General features: G+C 40.4%; 1 protein-coding gene across 3 annotated transcripts in view; it reads left to right on the top strand.

Moving 5' to 3' along the window:
- ADAMTSL1 (ADAMTS like 1) overlaps positions 1 to 18,557 on the top strand; it is a gene marked incomplete at both ends in the record, with an annotated part of 891,527 nt that overhangs the window by 664,771 nt on the left and 208,199 nt on the right. For all 3 annotated transcript variants that reach the window (XM_081104271.1, XM_081104273.1, XM_081104272.1), the window contains 4 exons: positions 1,433 to 1,483; positions 6,789 to 6,993; positions 8,253 to 8,400; positions 11,538 to 11,622. In XM_081104271.1, the coding sequence (XP_080960397.1) occupies positions 1,433 to 1,483; positions 6,789 to 6,993; positions 8,253 to 8,400; positions 11,538 to 11,622 (489 nt within the window). The remainder of the gene's footprint in view (positions 1 to 1,432; positions 1,484 to 6,788; positions 6,994 to 8,252; positions 8,401 to 11,537; positions 11,623 to 18,557) is intronic.

The following is an 18,557-nucleotide window of genomic DNA, read 5'->3' as shown; positions in this document are numbered from 1 at the left end:
ATGATTGCCATTTAGTGATTTTTTTTTATCTTTCTGATCCACAGTGGAACCAGTTTACTTTTTCTACCCGGAAGCTTTGCAAGCCATATATTAAAAAAACAAAAATACTACATCATTCCATTTGAACATTTTCTAGGTCTTTAAACAAAAACCGTAATTTACGTATTCAATATAAATGTAAACATGTATATTGAGTATAGATATAAATATTTATATTAAATATAGATATAAACATTTACATTGAATAGAGATATATAAATATACACTCATCCATCCAGGAATACATATAGAATACATGAGTTCCTTCAGGGTTCAAAAGAGGGACTTCCTGTCATTTGTCACTTGCAAAATAAGCACCTGCTGCTCATATCCAATCAAGCTCTGCCCCAGGGTGACCTGTGTATTGAGCTCTGTCTTGCACTCTTGAGGGAGGGTCTATTATACTAGCTCTTTCATCTAAGACCCAGAAGTCATATATCTTCCACTAGCCAGGGGACTTGGGAATAAGAAAGTCTTGCCAATTGGAGGCTTTAGTTGAATTCAGTGAGGTAGATTAGTGTCCTTTCTTGGAGTCCTGAAGGACTCTGGGGCCTTCCACACAGCCTATCATATCATTCCTTGTAAATCCATTAGCTGTACAGACTATGTCACTTTTCAAGGCTTCTTTAGTGTCTCACTCTCTCTCTAAATCACACAGATTTCCCAGGGCACCAGGTATACTAACAACAGTCATGACAATCGCAACCACCACCATAATAGCAGTTAATACTATATCACAGAAAAGATCTTTCGTACTTATTATCTCATTTTAATTGTCCTGCCTTATGTTGGTAGGGATCTTGCTTTTGTTGATGGCTGCCTACTTTATTCACTACTTCTCCTCCCCTTTATAAAGTAACCAAGTGGCTACTTTCCAGCCATTACTAAAATCCTTAAGTCTGCCAAGAGAAGAAACCTCTTTGCTGGGTTATGTAGCACATTATATAGCATTGTCGATTCCCAGGTACATACTCTTCTATATTGCTTTCTCTTTCATCATAAGTGACACAGTTACTGTAATTGCTTGGTGAGCATCTGGAAGTAACATTAATAATGATGATAATAATGACCTCATAGGATGTATAATTTGGGGGTTTAAAGAACATTTACAAGCTTATTGTGTCATAGTTAATGATGAGGTGCCAAGTTTTCTTGCCACCACCCTTTCCCTTGGTATTTCCTGCTTGGATCAGAGAACTAATTATAGTCAACGGTACCCCATTCTAAACCATATGGTAGCATAAAGATATTGAACTGTTTGTGTGTTGTTTTCAAGACAATTTATTAATGTTGTTTTGCATTTGTCTAAAAAATGTGTATAATGTAATTATTTAGTGTTTATTTTATTGTGTGTACCTTCTACTCAGAGGGTTGGCATTATTGTTCCTAACAGTGGCGGATACAAGCAGATCATGCCTTATGACCTCTACCATCCCCTTCCTCGGTACGTAAATCAATCGTCCTGCTGCTAGAACTAGTCAATCCATCTTCTGCTTCTTTCGTATGTGCATAGAGATTTTGTGTTTTTCTGTCAAAATAAAATGGTAGGTAGTATGTTTTGCAAGCCAACCTGAGCTCTGCTTTCGAGTAATACTGGCCTGCTCAGACTGAAGCCTGTCATTCAAAAACCATTTTAAGATAGGCTCGCATCACATTAGAGTGGACACAGTAATTCGCTCTGATTAGGTTCAGTGGATGGGTTTATGTTATGTCTTTCTTTCACTCCCTTTGTCCTTTTCTGAATTTCCTCTGCAATTGGACCCTAGTCACTAAAGCCCTGTTGCCAACTGCTAAACAAACATTGCCTGGAGTATTACCACAATACCATCCATGTGGAACTCCAGATGTGGTACTTCTCTGAATAGGGGCTTTAGATATCCTCCTTTTGTTCCAAAGTATGATAATTAAGTTTAAAAAAAGGCAGGGTTTTGGGGTTTTTTTTAATATTCTTATTGTTCAGAAAGTTTGAGGGGACTTTGTTTTTCAAAACATTTTAAAATTCCATGTTCTATGTTGCTTTTTTAAAGCTACAGTAGCTCTGTAAAACTAGAAAAAATAATGAAAGTTTTTTTTTAAAGAACTTGTTCTCTTTATTAATATATTTATAAGAAAACAGGAGAAGCTGAAAAATATGCGAGCTGCTGAGTGGATTATCAGCCACACTGGAAACAGCTCCCAGGTAGCGGGAATTAGCATTGGGTTTGAAATAACCACCGTGGGAGGAGAGACCTTTGCTCCATTCTCCGGGCTCATTAGGTCTTCAGGGAGTCAGCTGCTTTTTAGAACCCAGGGCTTAAAACATTGCAAACATAGTAGTTGAAAATAATCCACAATAGTTTGCTCGGTCTCAAACTAAACAAAGCCTGGGATGTAATTTTATTGTGAACTATAAAATAAAGCAAAGTTTGATTGAAAATCTCCAAATACTTAATGAATTAGAGTCCCAGTAGAGCAGTGATGGCGAACCTTTTGAGCTCGGCGTGTCAGCATTTTGAAAAACCCTAACTTAACTCTGGTGCCGTGTCACATATAGAAATTTTTTGATCTTTGCAACCATAGTAAAACAAAGACTTATATTTTTTATATTAATTTTATATATTTAAATGCCATTTAACAAAGAAAAATCAACCAAAAAAATGAGTTCGCGCGTCACCTCTGACACGCGTGTCACCTCTGACACACATGTCATAGGTTCACCACCACTGCAGTAGAGGCATTTAGGGCCATCTCGTCCAGCTCCCCAATGATGTTTCATTCTCCCATTCCTTCCCCCAAATCACACCAATCATATATAGAGACATATGTTTATACAAATATGCATAGATGTGTATCTAATGCATATGTATTCACACATGTATATACATACCAGTTGTGAAGCTACTTCAGCAATACATTAGTTTTCATATACCAGTGCAAGTTGTCATCCAGTCTCTACTTAAATACTTCCAGTGATTGACAGGGAACTCACTTTTCACCATTTAATGGTAGCAGTGGAGAGGGGCTTTTATATTATATATAATTGTGTGTTTGTTTTTAAATTCTTCCACTTAGTAGTCAGCTCTCTCCCACGTTCCTATGACTATATTGATAAAGATGATAAATGACTTTAGAATGCTACTGATGTATCATTTTGCTTGTTTGATCCAGAATCAAGCTTATATAGTAAATCTTCTTGGAGAAAAAAAATAATAGAATGAAAATATAGAAAGATTAATTTAGCTGAGCCGAAACTTCATTTGATTTTAATTTCTTTATCTGTAAAGCAAGACACATGTATGTGCTTATGTGAAGGCAGTGTATTTCATGATAAAAACAAAGTTGGGTGTCAGAGTGGGTGAGCAACATCAAGTTTATGTTTTCCCTGTAATGGCACTCCTAAATTTCTTGAATATCTATGCTCTCTTTTGTTTATATTTTTTTGGTATGCCTCAAACCTGTCTTAGGTTAAACTTGATTTCTTCTGTATTTGGCTTTCCTCCAAAAGACTGAAGCCAGCAGTCTCAGTAGCAGCTTGAGATGAGCCTCCCTGATGTCCATTTGCACCTGTCCTGTGTACACATTGGCCTGTCTGTGCATCACAGGGGTAAAAGGCAATTAGCAAGTGGACTATAATTCTTATTTCTTGCACTCCTGTTACTGAACTAATTCTAAAATTAGATATTCTGCTTTATTTATAAAGTCTTAGTAAATGGAAGCCACAATTGTTTTCATTTCATAAGAAGAATTGAAGCTCAGAAAAGTTTCTCAGATGGAAGCAGAAGGCCTCAATTATTTAAATGGGCTTACGACCACACTGTCAACACAAAACACAATTAGTGAATTTTTATTTTTTTGTTTTTGCTTTCGGTTTTTACTATAACACGTATCTGAACAGAATATAAGAATATAACCTGATAAATTATCCTTCATTCATAATTACTATGTGCAACTTGTTCACGTCATTCTTAATTTTGAGAAGTTCTTAAACTAAACACACTGTGTGTTTAACAATGAAAAGCCAAAGGAGTTAAAATATATGATATATGAAAATTCATTTCTTATTTTTCCAGAAAAAGATTCTTGGACATGCTTTTCTTTTTCTTTTTTAAATATATTTTTTATTGATTTCAGACAGGAAGGGAGAGGGAGACAGAAACATCAGTGATGAGAGCGAATCATTGATCAGTTGTTTCCTGAATTCGCCCTACTGGGGATCAAGCCCACAACCTGGGCATGTGCTCTGATCAGGAATCAAACCATGACCTCCTGATTCATAGATTGAAGCTCAACCATTGAGCTACACAGGCCAGGCTATTTTTTTTTTTAATCCAAGCACTTATCTGGTCCCTGTATAAAGATACATCTCTCACCTTTTGTTATACATTCTTTAAAGCACCCAGTCATGCTTTGCTTTGAAATTCCTCCTAATACTATTGTTATGCAAGGATTCATTTGATAATTTTTCCCATATAGAACTATAGTTGCATGCTGTAACCATACTATGAATTCTTAGAATAATATTAGCATCATTTGTCTTTCTGTGGCTACTGACATGGAAGAGGATACTTATGACTGTTCATGAAATTACACTCTGGATCAGGCCCCAGTGTTGAGACAGAAATTAATCACTCGCTCTTTAGAAGGGTCAAGTTTAGGGATGTTAAAGTACCAATTAAAACATGTGCTCCTTTTATGGCATCTTAATGTTCTAAGAGATTAAAGTACATTCAATAACATATTCCCACTTCACTGTCAGGTCAAATCCAAGGCGAGCATGTACTTCTATATGCAGCCCCGTTTCAGTCTGAATCGGACCTGTTTTCCACCTCCTGAGGGAAGCTCTCCAGAGAGCTGTGGAGACAAATGAGGACTGGTCTTACCTTTCTGGAAGAGAAACACGCCACAGCGCTGCTTCATTCTCTTGAAAGGGATCAGAAAGTTTCCTAAGGGCTAAACCGAGAGCCTCAGTTTCCCCATAACAACATTTTCTTTTGAGGCTCCTGGGGAAATGTGCATAGGAAAATATTGTATTTGGCAACAAGTGTAGGCTGTTCGCAGTGGAGATAATAGTTGTTGCCTAGACTTGAGCAGTACAAAGAAAATGTGGAGGAAAATTCTCTGTTAAGCACACATTATACAGTCTCGTGCACAAGAGAAGTCAGGATCACATGTACATGAAATCCTACTTAGAGAATAATTTCTGTCTCCATACTATACCTGTGCAATATTTTGTGTTTTTTAAAGAAGTTTTTATTTATTTTCAGAGAGAGGAAGGGTGAGGGAGAGAGAGAAACGGGTGTGAGAGCAAAACATCGATCTGCTGCCTCCAGATTGACTCTTCGGTGCACAGGATGTCACTTCAACCAACTGAGCCACACTGGCCAGGGCCACTTGTGCAATATTTTTAAATTTAACTATTCAAGTGAATTAACTTGGTGATACGTTGAGTTGCTCTCATTAAAATGATATCTCTCCTAATTCTAAGAGAAATCTTAAAGTTCCTCGGCAGTCCTCATCAACAAGCAGAATACATGCAAGAAAGACAAGCTCAGTTCCAATGTTTCTATTTTTTTTAATTCTATACTCTCTATATCTACAGGAGGAGGGAAAAGGATTAGCAGGTACCTCTCTGCATCTGCTCCCAAATGCTTCAGAGCTATGGGCAGATCTGAAGAATCAATGGGATTCTCTTAAACGTTATGGATAATATTGTTATTTTCTCCATTACTTACCTGTATTTCTAGATTCCAATGCCATTAACCTTCCAACTGAAACCAAACTTCTTTATTGGGGGAATGCTAACTGCTAGTATCCCTCAATGGAACAAGTAGGTATTACCTGTACTAGCACGTTTGCTCCTTAGTGTGACAATGGCACAGTTTGGACTTCAGAATTGTGCTGAATCCATGTACAGGGTAATGGCAAAGCTGATGATTGTAGAAGCAAGAGGGGAAAGTGTTCAGTTTACCTTGATCTTTCATGAGCTTCTTGTGTAAAAGAATCTGGAAGCTTAGTAATAAAGTATTGCATTGAAAATAAAAAGTGCCAGCCCAGGTGCAAACTATATAGTGTTAATTGATTAATCAATTTTAGTCTTGACATAAATATTTAATGATTTAATAACATATATTTCTATATTCAGAATATATATTTATAAAACATAATATACACACATGTAAAACATGTGTATTAAAACTAGAGGAAGAAAGACTGAACAGCTCTCTTTTCTTTAAAAATATATATATTTTTTTATTTCAGAGAGGGAGAGAGAGAAATTTCAATGATGAGAGAGAATCATTGATCGGCTGCCTCTTGCATGCCTCCTACTGTGGATTGTGTTGCTCTCATTAAAACTATAGCTCTCTTAATTCTAAGAGAAATCTTAAAGTTCCTCAGCCCTGACCAGGAAGCGAACCATGACCTCCTGGTTCATAGGTTGACGGTCAACCACTGAGCCACACGGGCCGGGTGAGCAGCCCTCTTTTGAGTAAGTTACAGACAACACAGATATCTCTGTGCACAGCTCTCAAAACAGTAATTTCTTACATTTGTGTAGGGCTTCGAGGTTTACAGGGCACTGTTGCCAACATTGACTCCTTTTCTCTTACTCATCAGATTTCAGGCAACAGATGGCTTTTAGCTCTCTGGACCATAGCTTCTCAGAACCCGATGGCCCCAATAGGCACTGGGATTGGGGTTGGTTCAGAAAGGTCACTAAGGAGGTTTGGCAATGTGCATGTCTGCCCTGATAACTCCCCTTGCTTCTGTAGGTGGGAGGCCACCCCGTGGACCGCGTGCTCCTCCTCGTGTGGGGGGGGCATCCAGAGCCGGGCAGTTTCCTGTGTGGAGGAGGACATCCAGGGGCATGTCACCTCAGTGGAAGAGTGGAAATGCATGTACACCCCTAAGATGCCCATCGTGCAGCCCTGCAACATTTTTGACTGCCCTAAATGGCTGGCACAGGAGTGGTCTCCGGTAACTGTGCCTTCTTTCTTTGTTCATTAAGAGAATAAGTCCACTCTTCCCTCTCATCACCATGCCCCCACCGGCTACCCCGTGCAGCTCCCTACTTCTCCTCTTGAAGTGTCTAGAAATCTACCCATTTTCTCCTGGAGTAGGCATGCCCCAAAGCCGGCATCACCAAAAAATGAGTAAACCTAGATCCCTGTCTTTCTTCAAGTTTCTTCAAGAAGCCTCCACCACCTCCATGTCCCCTCAAGGACAAGGAGGCACATGCTTGTCAAGAGTAAGTGAGGCCAAATGACTATTCCTGAATCCGTGAGAGAGCTCAGTAGACCTAAAGTTTGGTGTTTTGTTGTGTTTTTCTTTTAAATTTCTTATCCTTTCTCTAGATCCAAAAGGGGATTGAGTGGATTAAAATTAAAGCTATGTATGTCATCCATTGAAAAAAAAGATGCAATAAAAATCACAAAATAGCTGGAAGAGATGAAGTAGAATAAAACAAATACATTCTAGATGTTAGAGAAGATGCTGCAGCAGGTTAAACAAAATCATGTGGATTTGGGGTTTCCTGGCTGCCAGTGCAAAAAGGTCTGAAGTAGCAAGGGAGATAGGAAGATGGGGGGATAAACCCTTGTGCCCTCGGCCACAGAGATGGCAAAAGACTTTTCATTTTAACTAAGTGGCTTTGTGGCAGCAGATCCCAGCTGTGACGTTTCTCTTTTTCTATACTTGCTCCCAGGCATATAGAACCACTGCGGTGTTGTCTACATCTGGCCATTGAATCAGTTCCTTTAAACACTTTTCTCCATGTCAGTATCATCAATTGGATCAGCCAGGCTGCAACATAAATTAGCTATGATGACAGTTGAAAAAGTTTCTATGTCCGTGTTGGAGCTAGAATTTCCCATATTTTGGACCTACCAATCGTTATCAAAGGGACTTATTAATATTAAAATGCATTGTTAGTCATCAAAATTGAGCACACTCTCTAGTTTCTTCTCTCCTTTTTGCTGCTTGGTTTGGGACTTTGCACAAAGTGGGTGTTGAAGGAATGCTGATTGAGTAATCCAAAAAGAAGTGATTGCATCTTCAGCCAGTTGCACCCTAAATAGCCCAATAACATAAAGACCCCATGATGGGTAAGAAGTGGTTTAAGTTCATCAGGAGTCCTTATATACACAAGCAGCCCTTTGAAAAACCTCAGTGGGAAATGGAGAAGAGGAAACAAAGCTTTGCCTGTGAGTCTCCTCTCTCTTGCGTTCTCCTTCTAGTGTACGGTGACGTGTGGCCAGGGACTCCGGTATCGCGTGGTTCTCTGCATCAACCCTCGAGGAATGCACTCCGGAGGCTGTAACTCCAAAACCAAGCCCCACATAAAGGAGGAATGCATCATCCCCACCCCCTGCTATAAACCCAAAGGTAACTTGGCAGGTGCTCTGTGATCAAGCTTTTTAGTATGTGTACTCGGTGCTGTTTTAAACTCCTTAGAATATTGTTAAGTATCCCACGTGTTCTTAGTAACTATTCGTTGTAATTTAGACTCTACCAAATGGACTTAACTTTTTAAAAAGATCTTTCCAATAGTCTTGCTTGCAAATTCTTATAAAGAACTACATATTTATATAATGCTCTCCTGAGTCATAAAGTTGTTTGAAGACTGTTGCTGAGGAATATCAGATAGATCTGCATGCCAGGAGATGTTATAGAGATATTGTAGAAATGTGTGTGGTTTGCTGTCCACTTTGCTGGCTGTTAAAAACAATGCAGTGAATTCTAAGTGTCCATTTTGCTAAGCAGAAAGTACATTGGGAAGCCTCATACCTCAAACAGATGAAACAGAAAGCTGTTGCTTTTTATATTAAAAATCAGCACATTATGAATGTAGTGGATTCCAGAAACATAATTTGAAATGAAACATTGAAATAAATTAGAATTTAATAGATACTGCAAATAATTTTAAAAAGTAGGCTTTAGAACAGTTCTACCTAGTGAGCAAGATTACAATTATGCTGGACCGCTCAGATTAGCATGAATATTCATCTGACTTCTCTGCTAATATGGGTAGAGTCTGTGCCAATGAAGTAGAAAATTCCAAAGTCACAAACCATTCAGAAGTAAAGGACTTTTTATTACAAGCTTCCTCCTATTTTTAATATTGAATAGGATTCCCATTTTCTTCTCAATTTGTTTTCTTAAGCCATTAATTTCTCCAAAAATCAGCTACTATATAGCTCTTTATTATACTACAGTTTGCCCTTGGTAGGAATGAATAGCATTGTGAAATCTAAATTAATGATATAAAAGAAAAGCAAAAGCATACTGGAAATCCTGATTAATTTTAACTTATCACCTCTCTCTGTAAGCCTTAGTTTCATCTGTAAAGTGGGAATAATAACAGTAGCTCCCTCAGAGACCATATGAAGATTTAATGAGATATAATGCAAATAGGGTGCTTAGCTCACTGCCTGGCATGTGGTAAGTGTTCTATAAATGTTATCTTGACTATCATTAGCATCCTCACATGTGGGAGGAAGTACATCTGACAGGATTCAGTTCAAATAGGCAGTAAAGTACAACGAGCCCACTATTTGTGCCAAGCTGAGTGCTTCCTTATGGAAAGACAGGGATGGCTCGTGCTGTCAGAGATGGCGTCATTGAGTCAATTAGCTGGGAGACGCGGACTAGTTGTTAAATGATGGTTAAACCCTCAATTTTGCAGACCGCCATTTAATGGACAAAATAACAGTCTGTATGTCGTATGTGAAATTAACAACCTGTTAATTTTTAAATGTTTTTCATCAATATTTGGTTATATTTAAGTTAACAAGTTATTTTGTTGTTGTTATTCACTGTTATTTTTAACAAATTTTAGCTAATAGGCCATATGTTAGGAAAAAAACACTGTAGTAATTTCACCAAATGTCAATAAATATTACATATCTACAACTATAGTCTACATATGTAAATCCAAGGGTCACCGCTCGTAAACAGTGTTTGGCAAATGATTAGCATGTGATCACACCGCATCACCCAGGGTAGATGTTTCTGTTACCATGTGGCGTGACTTTTGCAGTAGTTTTAATTGGTGCCAGCTGATGTGCCCACGTGTGTTAAGTCACGCCCCAGCCGCGTGCATTTGTTAACTCACAGTGACTGGTGAATGCACGCATTTATTAGACCTATTCAGAGTAAGTTTAAAATGATTGCGATATATAGAGAAAACTTTTCTATGAAGTTAAACTTTTCACACATACTTAATTTTTATTACACAAATGCATCTACATAACTAAAAACAGGTAAACTAATTGGCCAATTTTTTAACAGACACATTCAGAAAATCTACTTTATTATATAATGGGCTTTCAGCTTTCATAGACACCCCCTTGCCCGAATTAGTCTGTTATATCGAGGTTTTCCTGTATATAGGTACCGTATTGCTGCGTCTAAAACGTTAGCCAATCTTTTGGGCTTTGGCAGTTTTATATTTCTCACTCGCTTTGTTTTCTGACCATAAACAATTGCTGCACATAGAAGACAAGAAGCGATGCCCTAACTTAAAATAGTCAATTAGTCATTAGCTCTGTCTTTACCAAACCACTTCAGAAAAAGAAAAGCAGTTTGTGGTTAAGTATCAGAAATAAAATTGGGATTTTCACGACTAAGTAGTGAGTCTGGCTCTACTTAAGCATCATTAAAATGCTATATAATTCTATGGTGGATGCCTATATAGACATTTCTTTCATCTTTGCAATTATATGTTATAAAATGGTGATAGAGCTTCACTGGCTTATACTATAAAGCAAATATGCTTATAAATAACCCTCATAAAATATGTCAGAATGGAAATCTTGGCAGCTACTTCTGTAGGAGCAGTTTTAATCTCCCTCTTTCTTTTTCTCCACAATTTCTCCCCAGGAAGTAGTTAGGAAGCTTGTTCTGAATTGTTTGGCCAAAGCTACAGAAATAGGTGAAACAAGTCAAATCATGGGTTATTATCCTTCAGTTGCTCATATTCCAATTGTCAGTGAGCCTTGGGGAGTATAGTGAATGAATCGGATATCTGAAGCAATGGTTTGTAAATATCAGAGTGACAGTTCTGTTTGGTTTTGACAATATGGCATAGATCACACTCAGACAAAGGCAAAAGAAAAGCAAATTAGAATTTATGAAAGTAACACGGTATAATTTTTTGTACTTTGTTTTAAAAGGTAAATATTTTTAAAAAAGGTAAATATTGCTCTATCTTTTCAACAGAAAATAGTGAAAAGATACTTTGATGATATATTGAGCTAGTGCTCCTAGAGTATAACTTTCATGATAATATATATATATATATATATATATTGCTCTTCAACATAATAGGGGGAAAACATACACAGTATTATTAAACATGTTAAAATCACATTCTTTTTTTCTGGATATAATCATCATCAGAGGCAGAAATTTACCTAAAAACATTATTTGCAGTTATCAACATAGCTTATGGGTAATGCAAACTCAAGAGCTAGTGGGGGTTCTAACCTCATCTCTTTTATGTTCATACATTTAATTCTCAGAGAAAGTTCCAGTAGAGGCCAGGGCGCCATGGTACAAACAAGCTCAAGAGCTAGAAGAAGGAGCTGCTGTGTCAGAAGAGCCCTCGTAAGTTTGAAAACCACAAGTTGTTTTGCTCTTGCGGCCGATCAGGGTAACGAAGGCCATGTCTCGCTGGTTGTGGCTTTCCTAGGTTCTGAACTAAGTGCAGCCCTCTTGCCAAGCGTGAAGTGAGGCTCTGGGCTGTCAGCTTGGAGATCCATCCGTTTCAAAGTGCTTCTCAGAACAGGACTGCTCCCTAAATGCTTGTCCATCTTGAAGTAAAAAAATGAAAGAGTAGTGCCTATGCTATTCTCCAAAATCTGACTTCCTCTTTCCCAAGAGGCCAACTGTGACAAGGCCCAGCCGATGATGACATAGATTTGTGGTAGAAGCCTGGGCAGCTTTCACGCTCCTTATCGCTCAACTTTGCGATATAGCCACTCGCAAAAACTAAAAGTGAGTGGGATGTATGTGAGGGCAAAGGAAGTTGATTAGCGTTTCCTTTCTCTTTCCTGCGATCAGATGGATACCAGGTCTTTGCCTCAACTGATCACAGTCTCATTTCTGCTGTTATATCAAGGCCATCAAATCTGTAACACCACTAGGCACAAATTTTTCACAGAAAAGAACGGTTCGTCCATTGAGTAACACATTTCGTACTTCACAGGACAATAAGCAAAACACGGATTGTTTCTGTGCCATAAAGTTACCACAGCACCTTTTTCTACTTCTCTGAGACAAGGCTTTGAGAAAGAATGCCTGACCACTGCAGAGCTTGGGAGGAAAGGCAGTGGCTAAAGGTCACAGTGCCACACTTTTCTTTTCCTTTCTCTCCTGCCAATACCGGGCCTGACAGGCCTTCTTGCTGCTGAAGAGGGAGAAAGCAGTTCATTTTAGACCAATATTAAGTCTTTAATCCACTAAGGTCCAGGCTAAGACACTATGTAATTGGAGCCAGTTACTCCTTACATAGCCTCTTAAGTTAAATGTTGAAAACCAGGTATGTATTATTTTACCTAAATAATATCTGTATTAATACATTAAAAATAATGTATTATTTTATTTAAATAATGACACTCTATTTTGTCATTTAGTGTAACCCTACATGGAATATTGTATTATGACCAATGTTAAATAGCACAACAAAGTTAAAATTAAATCCAGACATTTTGCATCCATAATTAAACATCCTTCCCATTATTAGACACCTCTCAAATGAAGGCTGGAAGAAGCATTACCTATGCTCAGCCATATTTTATAATGAGTATTTTCCACTAAAGGTCTGTTTAAGTTGCATTACGTTTAACTTTAATCTTAATAAAATTCTTAAAGTAGTTAAACATATACTTTTAGCCACTGGAACTCCAGCCATATATTAGATTATTAAATTTTATTCTCAGTGTAATGGAATTGCCATCTTGGCATGATTAATCTGAACTGAAGTCGATTGTAATTGGAGTGCTGGTGCCAGGTACAGGAAATGTATACTATTATACTCAGAACAATTACTTTTATACCAAAATGAAATAAATGACAGCTTTAGGATAATGTAGTGAAAGGTATATGGTTTCCACACTTGAATACACTTTACATGTTCAGTGCACCGAACCGTAGGAAAGGTCCAACGTGTCACATTATATTTTTTATTGATTTTGAATTTAAAAAACATAATTTTGCATGGGCTTAATTCTTTCTCTCTCTTTTTTAACCACATGACTAGTTTGTAAATGTATGTAACAACCTATAATTACTCTCCATAGCATAATGAAAAAATGACATACTGTCAGCAAGTCTTCCCTTCCCACACCGACGAGACTCGCATTGCTTAAATTAAACTGTAACGTTCAGAAGCTGTGGCTGTCACTTCTGCGACAGAGAAGCAGGAACAGTGGCCCAGAACTATTATCTCTCACATTGGCTCCAGTTAACCTAGACAATTCTGTAGTAAAACAGCAAATATCATTTATTTCCCCTTATTTAAAATAAAACCAGTATCACTAAGCTGTCTCATTAAATAATGTAGGGAAAGACTTTAGTGTATGGAGATACTATTATTGAATATTAGATATTTTTGGTAACCCCCAAATGAAAAGAATAATTGGTTAGCACTCTGGCCAAAAACATGTTGGAAAGCAACCACTGTAAGATATGACCTGCCAAGGAATAACTAAAATTTTCTAGAACAGAGGTTTGTGCCGGTAGTGCCGGTTCACTAAACTGACGCTATACAGAAGATGCAAATACATATCCAGTCTCCTGGGAAGGCTGGACTAAGTACTGTGATTGGGTCACGTTGTGGCAACGCACTTAATATATTGAGATCCATGTTATCAAGCTGCAGCCTCATTCAGAAATTCTTTTAGACTTTGATTGCTTTTTCCTCACCAACAAACTGGTTTATTTATGCCGCACTTGATTTATATGGTCCCAAGGTAGGAATGTAGTAATGAATGGATTGCTTTGACATAAGAGTTGATTTCCTAACCCACTTGTGGGAGTCAGACCCTCTAACTGATTTTTCACTGGTGGCCATGGTTTCTCTTGATTCAGGCACATGTTTTTTATCAGATTTGCCTGACAAGCATCTGCAGGAATGTCTAAGCAAGGCAGTTTTGATTCTCTCTACTGAACGGGACAGTGTGAACAAGGCCCAACCCTAAGACATGTGAGATGTGAGCCAATAAAGTCGGTCAAGCTTAGACAATCTTATGAATAAGACATCCTTGCTTCCGAGAATGTCCGCTGAGGAATCCACAGAAATCCCTGCTACCCGATTCACACAGAAAGCATTATGGTTAGAGACAGATTTCTACAACTAAGCAGATTCTGGGAGCGTTGCATTTTTTCTGAAGAGAAGAGGGTACCATTCTAGCACTAGAAAGAGGGAGGTGGAATATGACTAATGGACTTCTCCTCTGCTATGATTTGAACTCCTTCTGAATTTGCCTCCAGCTGATGAGAGTATTGTTAGGTTTAGAACGTGTCGTGTAAAATACCAGATTGAGCCCAGTTGATGGCCTCCTCTGACAAATATGTGGGAGTTGCTTTCTGGGGATGTTTTTAAACCCTCAAAATTTTACTTTTATTTGGTGAGGGATCAGAACTACAATGTGGTAGAAGAGTTATATTTATGAATCAGGTGAGAGCTAAAGAAATTATCGACTTGAGTTCCAACCTTTTTTTCCCCCCTTACTTTCAGTCTTTGTTGAGATGTAAGTGTAAATATTACAACCACCTCAAGCCAAGTGAATGTTATGAATACTTTGACAGCTTAATTTCTTTTTTCTTTGTTTTTAATCCTCACCCAAGGGGTGAGGATATTTTTTCCATTGATTTCTAGAGAGAATGGAAGAGAGGGGTTCGGGGAAATGAGAGAGAGAGAGAGAGAGAGAGAGAAATGTGAGAGAGACACATTGATTGGTGGCCTCCTGTAGGCACCCAGGTCAGGGATTGAACCTGCAACCCAGGTATGTGCGTTTGACCAGCAATCAAACCTGTGACTCTCTGGTGTGCAGGTCGATGCTGTAATCACTGAGCTATGCTGTCCAGGTTGAAAGCTTAATTTCTTGAGCCAAAAATGATGCTATGGTGACCTCTAGAACATGAAAAGACATAGTTAGTCTACTATTGCTATACAGGGAGTTAATAAACTGGCCTTTTTAAAAAGCCTAATCTAACTAAAAGAAATTATTCATTTCCTTAACTCCTCAGGCCACTAAGGCCACCAATGCCCTAGACAGTGTCATGTGTTAAGAAGGCAGGTGTAAGGAAAAGGTATGGCCTGGATACTCCAGACGCTTGGCTTTCTCTCTCCAGGCTTTCTGCTCTCCCAGCGAAGGCATCCCAGGGAGAGGCAGGGAGGACTGACTAAGTGGGCCTCTAGGTAGTGAGGTTCCTCCCAGATTTATTTCAGATGCTGGGAGTTCTGCTTGGATGGCTCAGAACAAGCAAAGGTGATTCCTTTGGGCACTACATGATCAGCATAGTCATTTGTCCAGCCATCCCTCCAGCAACCCCTGGCACACAGGTGGAAGGCCATACCGGTGCCATCCTCTTGAAGGTAGGATTGAGTGGTCCTGCGTGCCGTGAGCTTGCACTTAAGAAATCTTGAGTTATCTCACTCAATTTTCAGTTAGCAGCTTTACTACGGAGTTGGGAAACATTCGGCACAGTATGCAGGCCTTAAACATATTGCCATAAATAACCTTAGTGTGAGCCATTTCAAAAAGGAAGAGGAAGGAGGCAAGTGAGCAGGCAGAAGGCAGCAGTAATATCTGGATGCCAGATGGCATCAGCTTAGCAATGGAGCTGATTCAGTAAGAAGCAAAGGAAAATTCCTGCCATGCTTCTGTATGAACAGAACCCACAAAGAATTAGGTCCAGAAAGAAAAGCTGATAGAGTCGCCATGGCGATCCTATAGTCCTGAAATGCCGTGTTTACCTTGTTGGAAATAGCATCTAGATGTATAATATTTAAGCATATGTTTACATTAATCCATATTTATATCCAGTACTAGAGGCCTGGTGCACAAAAATTTGTGCACTCGGGGGGAAGGGGGGAGGGGTCCCTCAGCCCGGCCTGTGGCCTCTCGCAGTCTGGGACTCCTCGGGAGATAACGACCTGATGGCTTAGGCCTGCTCCCGGATGGCAGAGGGCAGGCCCAATCCCTAGGTGCAGCCCCTGGTCGGGCTCAGAGCAGGGCCAATTGGGGAGTTGGGGCGCTGCCCCTGTCATGCACAGAGCAGGGCGGATCGGGAGGTTGCGATGCCACCCTCAGTCACACTCAGGGTAGGGCTGATTGGGGGGTTGGGGCACCGCCCCCTGTCACACTCAAGGCAGGGTCTATGGGGAGGTTGTGGCGCCACCCCCTGTCATGCACAGAGCAGGGTTCATCAGGGGGGTTGGGGCTCCATACCCTGTCACGCACAGAGCAGGGCTGATCAGGGGGTTGGGGAGCTCCCCCCTGTCAATCACAGAGTAGGGCCAATAGGGGAGTTGGGGCACTGCCCCCTGTCACACACAGAGCAGGGCAGATCAGGGGGTTGGGGCGCCGCACCCTGTCACACTAAGGGCAGGGCCGATGGGGAGGTTATGGCTCTACCCCATGACACACAGAGCAGGGCCCGTGGCAGAGGGGGCGGGGGGGTTTGGGGCACCGCACCCTGTCACACACAGAGCCACAGGGCGATCAGGGGGTTTGGGCACTGCCCCCTGTCATGCTGATCCCGGTGCCGGGAGGCCTCTTGGATTTGCTGATCCCGGTGCTGAGAGGCATAGTACCCTTTTACTATATAGGATAGAGGTCTGGTGCACGTGTGGGGGCCGGCTGGTTTGCCCTGAAGGGTGTCCTGGATCAGGGTGGAGGTCCCCACTGGGGTGCCTGGGCCGCCTGGGTGAGGGGATGATGGCTGTTTATAGCTGGTCACACACCCTTCAGGGTGGGGGTCCCCACTGGGGTGCCTGGCCAGTCTGGGTGAGGGGCTGAGGGCTGTTTTCAGGCTGGCGGGTGATGGAAGCTCCCAACTGCTCCTTTTTTTCTTTTCTTTTTTATTCTGGGCCAGCTTTAGCTCTGAGGCTCCAGCTCTTAGGCCTCCACTGCTGAAAGCATGTATCTGGTTTGTTTGGGTTCTATTATTGAAACAATGTATAACTCCAGCTCTGAGATCCCAGCTCACTGAAAGCAGGTTTCTGGGGTTTTGTTTAGCTTCTATATTTGTTACAGTGTTTCAAACTGCAGGCTCAGAGGCCGGCAAGGCAGGCGGGGACCGTTGGTTTCCTCCGTCACTGAAGCAAGCAAGCCTCATGTTAGTTTCAAGCTGCCTGGCTGCCGGCCGCCATCTTGGCTGGCAGTTAATTTGCATATCGCCCTGATTAGCCAATGGGAAGGGTAGCAGTTGTACGCTAATTACCATGTTTCTCTTTTCTTAGATAGGAAGTTGTCTGAGAATGTGGATGGTTTAACTTGGTGGTTAGAATGTGAATTCATATTTTAAGAGAAGAAAAGTGTGCCTAGAAATGTTAATTATGTGACATGTGTTTTTCCCTCAAAGAATATTTAGGGAATCAAACATTCATAATAGATCCTAATAGTTTGTTTTTTTATATCCTCACAAGGTGCCTGAATTACATTCCCTTTGTGTATTTCAGGCCACAGAAAATAAAAGGAATTATACACACACACACACACACACACACATCTATTTTTTAGGAATCAAGAGTCATCTCACCTAAGATCGAGAAATTTAAACACTATTTGCAGATCATTATACCAACATAAAGGAGGTTTTGCAGAACAGGGCTGAGCATTAGAATTACAAGATTTTAAAAAAAACACAAAAGCATTTTATTTTGAGGACTGGCATGTGGCAGAGCTAAAGCCTCACCCTGGCCAAATGGAAGCAGCCTTTACACCTGCAGTAGTCATGACCTCTCACTTCCAATTCCTTCCCTCCTTCTGTGTTTTAGATGACTCAGGAGAGTCACTGGACCTGCTAACTGTTCACACCTCCTAATGAAAGAAGCTCTATATATATAAAAGCCTAAGTGACAGGCTGACCGTTCAACTGGTTGACTGGTAGCTATGATGCACACTGACCACCAGGGGGCAAACAGTCAACACAGGAGCTGCTGAGCTGTGATAACTTGGCAGCTGTGGTTCTCATGTGGCGCACCCAGGGCCAGAGAGGCAGGAGCCTGATTCTGGGGTGCGTCATCCGAGAACTGCCCTCTCACAATCCGGGAACCCTGGGGGGATGTCAGAGAGCCGGTTTTGGCATGATTCCCGCAGGCCAAGCTGAGGGGACCCCTCCCCCCCCCCCCGTGCAAGAATCCGTGCACTGGGCCTCTAGTTTGCTCATAAATCACATGCTCTCTGCCATTATTTGTACCAGGTGCAGATCCTATCAAAATAAACCCAATAGTCCTTGTCCTCAAGTAACCTGGAGTGCATTCTTATCACAGAATAATAGGGTTTGTGATCCAAGTGTTGAGTGTTGGCCAG

Source organism: Myotis nattereri (assembly GCF_964212035.1).
Source record: "Myotis nattereri genome assembly, chromosome: 12".
In the NCBI taxonomy this organism is placed as follows: domain Eukaryota; kingdom Metazoa; phylum Chordata; class Mammalia; order Chiroptera; family Vespertilionidae; genus Myotis; species Myotis nattereri.
The sequence above is the reverse complement of the archived record's forward strand: the minus strand, read 5'-3'. Positions and strand labels throughout refer to the sequence as shown.